Raw genomic sequence first — 12,495 nt, forward strand, 5'->3', positions numbered from 1 at the left:
GCCAGTGCTCTGACCTAGTCTATAGGGCCCTTGGAAAGCTCGGCCCTTTACACGCTGCCCGACTGAGGCCTGGCCAGGATCTGCCCCCTCCCCAAGCCTCTAGGGTAGAAGACCACAGCCCTGCTTCAAGGGCCGTGGAAGGATTAAACTGAATGGACCGTGTATTAGGTGGGACTGATGGGACAAAGGCGTCCGTGGCAAAAGTGGGCATGGAGCTGGATGACAGGGGTGGGGGCGGACAGCAGGGCCACTGCCTGGGGTGCCCTCCTGTGAGGAGTTTGAAGGCATCCCCCCCATGAAATGTTGAGGTGGGAGGGGCCCCCAAGGAGACCCCTACATTGCCTGCCGGGGGATGGGGGCATGAGGGTGTCCCTCTGTCTGCAGGAGGTGTAAGCCTGGCGGGAGGAGGGCAAGAGGAGGGCAAGCCTTAGTGCTCTTTCTGCATCCACACCCACCCAGGCCCAGCTGTCCCCCTGAATGTACACGCTTTTAATACAGATCACACAGTCTTGGTTTGACTGTTAGTCTGCCTGGGACCTCTCTGTGTCATGGAGCCCCCTGAAGGCCCTCTGACACCTCCCCCCAACCTTGGGCCTCTGGCCGTGGCCTTTTTTACAGCAAGTCATGTGACTTGAGAAACAAATTCTTGTTTTTTTCACTGGAACGGTGCCTGGTACACTAAAGGGGTCCAATAAATGTGGATGGACAGGACACCAAGTGGCTGAGATGTTTAAGTGTCTGCCTTCAGCTCAGGTCATGATCTCTGTGTCCTAGGATCGAGCTCCACATCAGGCTCCTGGCTCAGCAGGGAGTCTGCTTCTCCCTCTCCCCCTACTCTTCATGCTCTCTCTCAAATGAATAAATAAAATCTTTTAAAAAGTGTGGACACAGGCCAGATGGACGGATGGATGATGGATTTGTGGATGTAAGAAATACACATAAAAAGAGAAAACAGTCTCTGGGGGAAGTGATGGCACCCACCTCTTTCAGGTCTGATTTAATAACGTATCAATAATGATAATGACCATCATTTATGGAGCCCTGGCTTTTTGCCAGGTGTTTCTCACTCTGTTATCCTTTAACAAGTCCTACTGGGGTTGAGGCAGTGCTTTGAAGGATAAGAAAAATGAAGCACAAAGAGCAAAGCAAATTGCCCGAGGTCACACCTGGGCACAGCGCCAGGGGGGAGAACCAAAGTCTGGGTAAACCAGTGTCAGTGGGCTCTACGCAGGAGAGGACACACTAGCAGACCTGCCCCAGCGAGAGCGCCCCTGGCTCAGACACCCACCGAGAGAGCAGAGGGTTGGTGGCACAGCTGCGGGGCCTAGGTCAAGCCCCCTCCCCATACTGCTGGTTTGCTGGGTGACTCTGGGCAGGACCTCCCTGAGCCTTAGGTTCTGTCCTTGTGAAAGAATGTGCCAGAATCACAAGACCGAGGTCCTTCCAGGTTGGGAACTGCTGGGACTCGCCCGTCGCTGCTCTTACAGTGACTGCTTGGAGAGGCAAGGCCAGCTCGATGGGGAGGCCCGGGACAGCCACATAACAGGCTGAGACCTGGGACCAGCCAGGAACCAGGCCACCTACGATCATCCTCTGACTCACGGGGACTTGGGAGTAAGTGCCCATCCACACCCTGGTTTTTCCCATGGCCATTAGCATGATGGGGGCCTCCTTGCCATCCTGACAAGGTTCTTAGGAGCCTTTGGAGACACCCGGGATGGGGGAGGGTGCAGGTGCTGATGCTTCTGCCAGGGTGGAAGCAGGACTCGGGGGCTCAGCAGAGAGCTCCCTGAGGGGGGTGACTGCCAGCGGGCACCCTCCCACTGTCTCTCCTTCCTCCGTCCTCTCTCCCTTCATTCAACAGGTGTTTGTGGAGTGCCCACCCTGACCAGGCCGAGTGCGAGGCTAAGAATCCTACTAATAAAGGCAGGATAATGTCAAACCCGTTTACTGATCTCTACTCAGAGCAGTGCAGGGCACGGGTTACCCAGTGTAATCCTCACACCCACCCTAAAAGGCAGGAACTCTGTCTAGATGGGTGATGAACACGGAGGTAGATCAGGCATCTTGCGCCAGCAGGTGAAGCCAGACTCCCCACCAGGTGGTCCGGCTCCCCGGGGCCTGCACCCCTGCCAGCCTGCTGCTGCCGTGGCCAAGACCCAGATGTGGAGCTCCCAGCCAACAGTGGCTCCTTCACTCGGCCTCGTGGTCCTGACGCCCACATAAGGGAAGGGTCTTGCTCAAGGTCGCACTGAAGAGGGGAAGCTGGGTCGGAGGGAGATATCTGATGTTTTCTAGTGCTCCTTCCATCACAGGGCACTTGTGTCCTGGGAAAAAGGCCCAAGGGGCAAGGATTAGAGCCGGCGGGGTGCGTGGGGCAGGGACTGACTGGGACTTACTGGCCTGTGGCTGATTCTGACAGACTGCGCCTGTTCCCGCAGCCCCTGTCTGGGGTAGGTGGACGGTGGTGAGGGCCAGGTTAGAACATCTGCTTCTGCTTCCGTAATCCATTCAAGTCCCCATTTCCTGCAGTCAGCCCTCCTCTTGTCAGCATCTCTCAAAAGCCTTGGCCCAAGTCAAACGTCCTCCCGCCACCTCGCCCCGCTGGGCCAGGTTCCGAGACTCTGCCTCCTGAATGCTCCCCCAGTCGAGGCTGCACCCCAAAGTCCCCTTTTGTGACTACCAGGCAGGTTCAGCCTGCTCCCCCAGATTTCCTAAATCCCAACCCTAGTCTTTCCCTCTCCTGTACCAGGACCCCACCCTGTGCTAGGCGCCTGACGTCAGAGAGGTCAGTCGGTGACAGTGGGGGGGGGGGGCTGGGGCCCCAGGACTACCTTGGGGTGGGGCGCACCCCCTCCTCGGGCGCCAGCCAGTGCAGGGCGCCGGGAGTCGGCGGCGTGCTGTTCTAAGCCTGAAGTCAGGGGCCCGGAGCCAGAATCCCAGCCCGCGCGCCCCGACCAGCCTCAGTTTCCCCGTCTGTAAACTAGAAGGGGGGAGTTTGGCCCAGGTCTTCAGGCCCCCTGCAGCTCCACAACAAGAGGAGCTGCTCTAAGCGTCTGTCCCTGGGCCTCCCTTCGCGCCATTCCCGGGCTCCCGAGAGCCGTCACCGCCGCCGCCAGCTAGCCAGCCAGGACGCCAGCCAGGCCAAGAAGACAGTCCCACAGAGACCTTCCAGCGACTGCGGGAGGCCGCAGCAGCGTTGCCTGCCTGCGCGTGCGCTCAGCGCACTGCCTGCCGGGACTTGTAGTTAGTCCATGCGGCGGCTCGGCCGCGAAGGCGGAGCGGCGGGGGCGCTGTGCCTACACTTCCCAGGGTGCGTCCCGCCCGCATCGCGGCGAGGGCGGGGTGGAGCGGCGCGGCTCGCAGGGGCGGGGCCGGAGGGGGCGGGGGCGGGGCCGGCGGGGCGGGGCCGGCGCGCCGGGGGGCTGCGGCGGCGCTGCGGGCGGGCGCGGACCTTACCCTAGGCCGGCGGACCCGCGGGCGGGCGGGCGATCGCGCGGGCGTGGCACCTGCGGGCAGGAGCGTCTGGCTGCCGCAGCGCCGGACCGCCCGCCTCCCAACTGCCGCTGAGATGAGTGCAGGTGAGTGTGGGGACCGAGGGACTGGCGCGTCCCCGAGCTGGATCTGGGCGCAGCAAGGGCTGTGAAGGCATTCTGGGGCTGCACCTGCAGCACAGGCGAAATCAGCCAGTGCTCCACCCAACTTTCAACGCAGGGTCTTGCAAACCCTAGGGCCTGTCCGCAGGTCCCTGCCCCTGCGCCCGGGGCGCGTGCGGCTCTGCAGGGTGGTCTAGGGACCCGCTTCCCCCGCGCCTGCCAGGCTGGTTGCGCCGGCTGTCTGGAAGGCGCCACTTTTTTGCTTCTCCAGGGTCCCGGGTGTCTGTAGGTTGCAGAAAGCGACCGGTAGGGGCGAGGGGCTCAGGGCCACCGCAGGCCCTGCTATAGAGAGGTGTGGTCACACGGGGGTCTTTGCGGCAGGGGCCGCCGCCCTTGCACGGCGCTCGCTCAGCCTGAGAGGGGGGTTTGGGGGAGTCCGGCGGATCCCCGGCGCCCTGGGCTCTCCCGCTGCAGATTTGGGGGCGCAGAGCCCGCAGGTGTGTGCGGCCCGCCCCATTTTCCTCCAGTCAGCATCTCACTGCCCCCCCCCTCCCCGCGCATCCCAGTGGCTGCCTCCCGCCGCACCCACCGGATCTGACCGCCTCTGTGCGGGCCCTGGAAAATCCCAATTCGTCACCAGCCAGCCGCGCCTATTGCGCTTGGGGAAACTGAGACCGACAGCAGGGAGGCCTTGGCAGGAAGAGTCTGATACGCGGACGGAGGAACCCGGTTTTGAGAGTCTCCTGTGGCCCCACACTGAGCTGAGAGTTGGTTCGTACATTTCCAGGCAGGGAGGGACTGTCATCCCATTTTTCAGGGTGCGACTTAGGCTCACCAAGCTTGAGTCACCTGCCCAGGTCACGCAGGGTGGTGGGGATTCGAACCTGGTACTCCCTGACTCCTGTGATTTTTTTCCTCCGTGTCTGGCCACAGACTGCAGTATGGCCCTTGGCCACGGTGCAGAAAAAAGCCTGGACAAGCTGGAGGAAAAATCGGACTGGGGCGGGTGGTGGGTGGTTAGTGTTCATTTGGTGAGTGCTTGCTCCCTGCTCGTGGTTTGGGAGGGCTGTTTCCAGTTTTGAGGCACCCATCTCCCAGGGACATCATCCCCTCCCCCTCCAACCCAGGAAGGAGGGACCACACTGGCAGTGGGTGTTGGGAGAGTGGCTGAGAGCAAATGGCAGGCAGCGAGAAGCAGAATCTCTAGAGGATTTCTGAAATGGCCAACCTGTTATCTGGAGGAGGCCAGGGAGCGGGACACCCTGAGACCTGGCAGAAACTCCAGACATGTTCATCTAATGTCAGGTGGGGATAATGGCAGGGTGCACACAGGGTAATTCTAGGTTTTCTGTGATCATAATTGTTATCTCCAGTCCTCCTTGTAATCAGGGGGAGCCCTGGAAGGAGCACTGGCATTTGTGGTTGTCCTGGGAGAAGGGCTGTGTGGGCACTGGTGTCTGTTGGTGTGGGGTCATGATTCGAACGAGCAAGGGGTCTGGGGTTTGACCCATACATCTGTCTGGTGGCAAATTGTCTTGACAAATGGTGGCATCTTCCCGGGTTCGGCTTCCTGACGTGCAAAAGCAGCACTATGCCTTTTGCCTGGAGAGGATGAGATTCGAGTGGGAAACTACCTACACAGTAGGTCCTCAGTAGCTTGTGATGGTCACTGCCGGGGGTCCTGCTCCCCTCAGTCTACCTGCATCAGTCAGCCCTTCAGAACTGCCAGTGAACCTGCTCCCTGTCTGCCTGTGGCTTGTGCCCAAGATGTGTTCCTAGGCGCCCCCCCCCAACAGCAGGGGAGAGTGTGGCCCTGTGCCTGGCACCTGGCTTTCACATCTCGCCATTGTGTATGTCCAACAGGTCAGGGGACTCTATCATCAATGAGGGCAGGTCTCCTGATGCTCTCCTGCCAAGAAGACACCCATCGTCCCAGAGCTTGGTGTCAGCTGGTGTGGGGGGACATCAGCTGGTCCAGTGTCCGGCTGCCCAGATGGGCCCTTGGGTCCAAGCTTGAGACATTCTGCACAACCTCCCCAGGTCGGAGACTCCCCTCTCCCTCATGCCACCAAGCTGCAGGCTTATCTTCTTTCAGTCAGGTGACCCAGGGCACCTTGGGGATGGCTTTGGTGTGGTCTCTGGGCCCCATGTATTTGCCTGCTTGTTTTGTGACTCATTGATTTTGAGGTAGCTGGGGAAGTTGTCAGAGGTGGCGTTCTGTGTCAGGCCTAGATCCAAACCCAGTGCACTTGCTATGGGTGCCCTGTGTCTCATTTTCCCCAGTGTGTGGAGGGAATGCCCTTAACTTTGCCAGCAGCCCCGGCCCACGTATATGGGGCACAGTAGGTGAGCCACAGTATATGGTGGTGGCCTCATAACATGAGAGTCCTGGAAGTCACGATGGGCGACGTGTGACAGACAAGGGGACCTGAGCTAGAAGGGGCTCCAAGGCCGGCTCTGCCCCCGCTGGGTGCCAGGTCCTGGAAGTCCCAAGTTCAAGGTGCGGGCAGGGTTGGTTCCTGCTGCGGCTTTCTTCCTTGAGTTGTAGATGGCCGTCTTCTCTCTGTATCCACAGGGCTTTCCTTATGTATGTGTGTCCAAATTTCCTTTGCTTGTAAGGACACCATTCATATTAGACTAAGACCACCTGCCTGGCCTTGTTACCTTGATTACTCCGTAAAGTCCCCCCTCCAAATACAGTCACGTTCTGAGGTCCTAGCAGTTAGAACTTCAGCATTTGGATTTGGAGGGGGGAATAATAACTCATAACAGGGGGCAGGGCCGGGTGGAGAGCCTGGGGGAGGGGCATGGAGCTGGCTCAGCTGTCTTGTGGTCATGGCTGCCTGGTTAGGATCCCAGAGCTGGAAGGGACCTGGAAGGATGCTGCCGTCCAAACCCACTCATGTGCCCAGAGGGGAAGCCAAGGCCCAGAGAAGGAAAAGCAACTGTCCGGGGTCAAGGAGAGAGTGTGGCAGATCTAGGACCTGAGCCCCAGTCGCCTACTCTGGTTGGCACAGCCCTGGGTCTCTAGAACAGGACACATCTCTTCACCTAACCCGAGTGTGGACAAGGACGTCGCCACAAAGATGCTGTGGACAGTACGACAGAAAGTTGGAGGCTGCCCCAATGTGGAGGGGAGTGACAGAAGTCAGCCAGCCATGATGTCCCTCATTCAGTGACCAAGGGCTTTCCACCCGCCCTCTGTGGGCCCAGCAGGAATAGACAGAGTCCACGTCTTTCCTAAGTTTCTCGCAGGTTGGGAGAGCAGGGGGCTCATTCTAGCCAACAGCGTGTGAGGAGATCTTAATGTGAGGCACCAAGCTCCAGCAAACCAATTTTAACTCCAAAAACAATGGACCACAATTGCCCATCCTGGGTGATCTTGAGGCCACGAGCACCGTAGAGGAGGAAAATCGGAAGGACCCACGTCCAGATGTCAGCAGGGGTCTCCCTCTTGAGCGGAAAAAAGAGAAAGAGTTTTCCCATATCTGCATCTTTATACTTTCTCTGGCTTTCCCAAATTTTCTTCATGGTCCATACTTCTTTTTTGCAATTAAAAATCCAGTGAAAATGAGGAGGAAGCATTACCTCCAGGTCCAAGGAGGGCACGTGGGAAGTCCATGACTCGGCGAGAGGCCCAGACCATTGTGTTCTGCAGGGGCCACTGTCCTTTGGCTGGGAGCGGAGCGGACAGCGCTCAGGAGCTTCCCACAGGCAGGGGACTGGTGCCCGGTTCCCCTGCGTGATTCCATCTGAATTAGATGCGACAGAAGACAAATCATCCTGACCCAAAAAATCATCTGAAAAGGACAGTTGTTGCCCAAGACCCAGCTGGCACTCCCAGGCTCAGCACAGGCATCCCCAAGCTCGGATTTCATTCCCCAGAGGTTCAGGGTTACTCCCTAGCCTGCCACCAAAGACCCTTTAATTCTTTACCATTTCTGTCAATGGGGTAATTTGGGGATAGAGGGCATGTTTTCTAGAATCAAGCTCTGACTTCGATGAACTCTTGGTGAGTCCAGGCTTACTGTCCCAGAAAAGGGAACATGACCTTCACTCATGGAGAAGTCACCTATCTGGCTCCCTGACCCCCCAGAGCGTCCTCTGGAGCATGGGGGAGCTGCGAGCTGGCCAGAGAAGATAGGCACATCCGGGTAACGAAAGGAGAGGGTGGGAAGGGGTCCAGCTGGTGGGGTCTGTCCTGGTACTGGCCACGGTGGATGATGGTGGCAGCTGCCAGGGTGCTGACCCTTTCTCTGCCCTGCCCTGCCCTGCCCTGCACCTGCCTCGGCAGGACATGGGAAGGCCTCCCCTGAATTGGGTCTGAGGAGCTCATTCTGCTCTGCCCCCTGCTAGCATTCTTGAACGTGGAACCTCCCTGTGCTTCTGCAGCTGCCTCCCCCGGGGTCTCTGTAGGGACCGAAGGTGCAGGTTCCAACAGGTGTGAGAGGCTTGCAAAGGCAGTTAGCGTGCTTGCAACAGGAGACCATGGGTGGTGTTCAGATAGCAGCCTGTTTTGGGGTGCTGATCACGTTGCGAGCTGCTGAGGGGACCAGCCGGGTGCGGGCCAGCCCGGATGGGCAGCAAACAGCGGGCCTCGAGGCTGCGAGGGCGCAGGGCATGGCAACCTGAGCAGAGCGTCTTTGTTTACTTGGGGATGTTTCCATCCCCGAGGTCTCTAGGGTGTCGGACAGCACCCTACTTCAGTGTCATGGCAGCCATGGCTCAGGGGATGCTCCCTTGGGCATCCTAAACCCTCATAGCACTCAAAGGGCTGCTGGGGTGTGCCCACTCGCGGGTAGGGATGCAGATGCCCAAGAAGGGGCTGTCAGTGGCCTGGCAGTATGCCACAGCACCTCGGAACAGCAGAACCCCGCTGTGCCTGGATGCTCATCTTCCCACCATGTGGTCTCGAACTGTCTGCCCCCGCACCGCTCCTGTGCCCACATGAGTCGGCTTCTGTGGGTGATTCACTACCCCCTCGTAGTGTGGGGCTGAGTGGGATGGATAAGGCTTGACCATTTGGGACATCATGACAGTGCTTTTTCCTGATGGGAGTTCCCAGGGCCCGTCTTCTCCCCTGGGCCATGAAGCAACTTTGGCAAGCCTGTGTGACTCTCTGTAACCTTGACCCTCTGACCCCAGCTCTCCCTTCCACCAGCTCCTCGAGGCCTTCTGGAGCTGTCCTTTCCCACTGCAAGATAGCAGTCCTGGCTGTCCTGTGCCAAGGCTGCGGCGGCCGGCCCAGCCCCACTGCTGGTGCCTGAGCTCCCGGGAATCCTGGCCCCACCAACCCAGGCCGTCGTGTGACCTTGGGCAGGCTGTCTTCCCCCTCTGGGCTTCAGGGTCCCCATCTGCAGAGATGGGGGCCACCGCCATCCTAAGGGCTGTGATCGGCTTCTGACTATAATCCTGTCCCCTCCACTGTTCCCAGAGCGATTGTCTGGGTTTGAGGCTAGACAGCATTTCAGGGAACCATGGCCACCTGTCATCCTTTCCTGCCACATAGACCTCGTCGGACAATTTCGTGGCAGGGAGCACTTGCCCTTCACATGGAGGCTCCCTACTGTAAGGGGGTTTCTCCACTGCCTGCCAGGGAGGGAAGCCATGTCTGTGTCTGGTGCCTGAGCCGGGAGACCTGGGTCCCCCTTGTCCTCAGTCCTCCTTGTCTGTGGGCAGGACTGGGGAGCCCCACTGGGAGCCAGGGCGGGCTTCTAGGCTGGGGGCATATACGAAACAGGTTCTGTCGCAAAAGGGTGTGTTTGGGGGTTTCGTGTGCGTGTGCTTTGCCTGAAGATTTCTAAGCAATGAGGGGGCCATCTTGATGGCTTGGGAAATACGGCAGTGGCTTTGAGGTCAGGCTCACCTGGGCTCCGGTCCCAGTCATCACCTGCTAGTTGTGTCCTGGCAACTGGACAGTGTTGTGGCTCTTTGCCTTAGTTTCCACACCTGCGGAGCAGAGACTCTGCCTCTCATGCTTTGTGGTTGTTCAAGGGTGCTGGGCGTGCAGGACCCTGGGAAGCAGGTGACATGGTCTTTGTCCCAGCTGTCCACGCCCTCTAAAACTCAGGGCAGACCTCAGGATATTCGCCTGGAGATCCCCCCAAGCTGCCTGTGACAGGTGTTCCCTGAGCATCTGGCCAAGGAAGGGATGAATGGAGGATGGACCTTGGGGCCCCTCATTGTGCTCAACCTCCCTCAGGGTTTGCCATCATCCTGGGCCAAGGGCTCCCCGCCGTGTGCCTCTCTCTGACCCTCTGCTTCTCCTCGGGCTTTGGCAGCCCCAGCATCAGACTGGAAAACAATGTCTCCAAGTCCCGGTTGGTGCCCAGACATGGTCCAGCCCCAGCCTAGGTCGGGACCACCTCTGGTCCCAGCCTTTAGCAGGCCACAAGGGCTTAAAGCCATTCCAGAATGCTCCTGGAGTCTTTCGATGACTATTTATTGAGCACCTACTGTGTGCAACTCACCGTCCTTGCTCCTGATGACCAAACACCCTTGCTTGCGCTTTTCCAGCTGCGCTGCCCATCTGCCTCCCTTCCCCCCATCCCAGAAGTCCTCCTCCTTGATCTTAAACTCCAGGCTGTCTATGACACAGTCTGCCCTCCTTGGAGGTGGGGACAGTGGACAGAGCTGGGATTTCTTGTGGAGGACTTGGGTCTGGTCTCTCTCTGGTGTGACTCAGGGCCAGGTGCTGCCCCCTCCCTGAATGCCTCATCCCCCTCATGGTGGGGAGTAGCTGAGTAATGGCCCCCCAAAGATGTCCCTGTCTTTATCCCCAGAACCTGTGCCTCTGCTCGAAAGAGGCTTTCAGGTGTGATTTAGTTAGAGACCTTGCACTGGGGAGACTGCCCGGTGGGCCCCTTGTGATCAGCAGCTCTCAGGAGTGGGAGGCAGGAGGGCAGAAGCAGAGGTGAGGGGAGGGAGGATGGAAGAGGGCCCCGAGCTAGGAAACAGGGCACCTCTTGAGGCTGGAAAGGACCAGTAAGGGATCCTTGCCTGGGGACTCTGGGAGGACCCAGCCCTGCAGACCCATTGCAGAGTCCATCCCCCAGCCCATCCCCTGTCAGGGATTACGTCTGCTTTAGGCCTGTACGTCTGTGCCCATTTGTCACAGCAGCTGCTGGATGCTCAGACAGATGGTCCACCTTCCCTGCATTCCCCGCTGCTGGGCTGGGAGGTCCAGGGAGAGGAGGATGGTAGCGTTTTGCAAAGGGACGATTGTTCCAGACCTCCTTGGTGGTGTGAGGCAGTGTCCTATCCGTGCACACACATCGCTGGGCTCTCCTGCTGCTGGAAGGGCTCGGGGAGCACCTTCATGAATAAGGAATTAGGGAGGACTGCCCTTGGAGGGAGGAGGGGCAAGGAGGGGTCCATGTTTACTGAGAACCTCTGGGCTCATACTCCGGCTCACGTGGGCCTCTCCTCGCCTAGGGCAGGGGGTCATGCCCCAGGCTCCGGGATGCCTGGCTGGGCGCACAGCACACTGGGTGGGTGTGGCCAGCACTAGCGGTACATGTTCAGATCACAACTCCCGATTATTCAGGAAGTCGGGGCTGGGCATCTGTGGTGTGTCCGGTGACACGCCAGCTAGGATTCCAGCCTGGTTAGCTCCTGGTTCCAAACCCACATCACCCCTACTCATGTCACCTTCTCGGACCTCCATTAGCCTTCCTCTCCTGGCCAGTGTCCCACCCGAACCCCAGCCTCCCCGCAGTCTTCAGTGGTCTACATCTGTAGGGTCTGGATCCATGCCTTTCTCTAGTTCAGGGGGTCGTAGTCTGACACTCCCTGGTGAGTGGGAGTGTCAGTGACTGGGAGTGGGAGTGGGAGTGACTGGTCTGGCACAATCTGGTTTTCGCTGGACCTGGGTGAGCCTGGGTCTTGGCATGGTGTGTGAGCCCCTCTGGATTTGGTGGGAAGGAGGAGTTGGTCCCCTGGAGAGCCAGAAGACTGGGCTCTGGCTTGTCCCCCAGGCAGACCCCTCCACCTTCCGAGCCTTCAGTTGTCCTCCTGGTCCTCCAGCCCTGTGCTTGTGTATCGACACAGTGGGACCAGAGTTTGCTGTCAGGAAAGCTGGCCCCCACCATGAGCAGTGACTTGCAGTGTTTCCCACCAGGGGTCGGGGGTTCCAGCACTGTCTGAGGGCCCTGGGCTCCCACGTGCCATAACCCTTAACAGATTCCCTCCTCCCAGGTGAGCAAACAAGCCCAAAGAATCAGGTCACCTGCCTGAGGCCATCCAGCTGGCAAGCCAAGCTGACCCCTAAACCCACACTCCTAACTGGGGCACGGGGAGTGGGGCAGCATCTCTGAGCACCCATCCCACTACCCCTGTGATAGCTGGGGCTCTTTCCCATGAGACATTGTAGGCAGTGTTTGCCTCTGGGTCCCTGACCCCCTGCCCCTCCTCTCACCTGCCTCAGATGAAGCAGTGGCTGGTCTGACCAAGGGGTAAGAAATGGTTCTGGGTGCATGAGCCTGTGGGGGACACACGGAGGATGCTGAGGACACCGGTGCAACAGGGACACTTCCCCCCGGAGGTCATAATCCAGACGGGGGACATGTGTCATCGGAACCTGGCTGGGGGGCAGAATGGGGACAGGACAAGAGGAATCCCTCCCACGTGGCATCAGGGAAGGCTTCCTGGAGGAGTAGACATGGAGTTGAGTCCTGAGACCAGCACATGGGTGGTGAGCAGGGAGGCTGAAGGGCTGGGCATCAAGGAGGGGAAGTCAGTGTGGCTGACCTAATATGAACGTTATCGGGGGCTGGCCACCCTGCTGCCTCCCCAGGGCTCCTCTGTTCGAGCCTGGATGCACTCTGATCCAACTTCTCATCTGTGGTTCAGACCCAGCAGTTCACCTGCAGCTCTGAAACCAGGCCTGGCCTGCCGCATG

The 12,495-nt window shown here is 59.1% G+C and overlaps 1 protein-coding gene across 1 annotated transcript in view; it reads left to right on the plus strand.

Moving 5' to 3' along the window:
• The first annotated feature begins 3,404 nt into the window (after positions 1-3,404).
• The window catches only part of ABLIM2 (actin binding LIM protein family member 2), a 135,390-nt gene continuing 126,299 nt past the window's right edge, over positions 3,405-12,495 (plus strand). The window contains exon 1 of the mRNA XM_047718767.1: positions 3,405-3,581. Coding sequence (XP_047574723.1) covers positions 3,572-3,581 — 10 coding nt within the window. The 5' untranslated portion in view covers positions 3,405-3,571. The remainder of the gene's footprint in view (positions 3,582-12,495) is intronic.

This window comes from Lutra lutra, chromosome 2 (genome assembly GCF_902655055.1).
Source record: "Lutra lutra chromosome 2, mLutLut1.2, whole genome shotgun sequence".
Taxonomy (NCBI): Eukaryota; Metazoa; Chordata; class Mammalia; order Carnivora; family Mustelidae; genus Lutra; species Lutra lutra.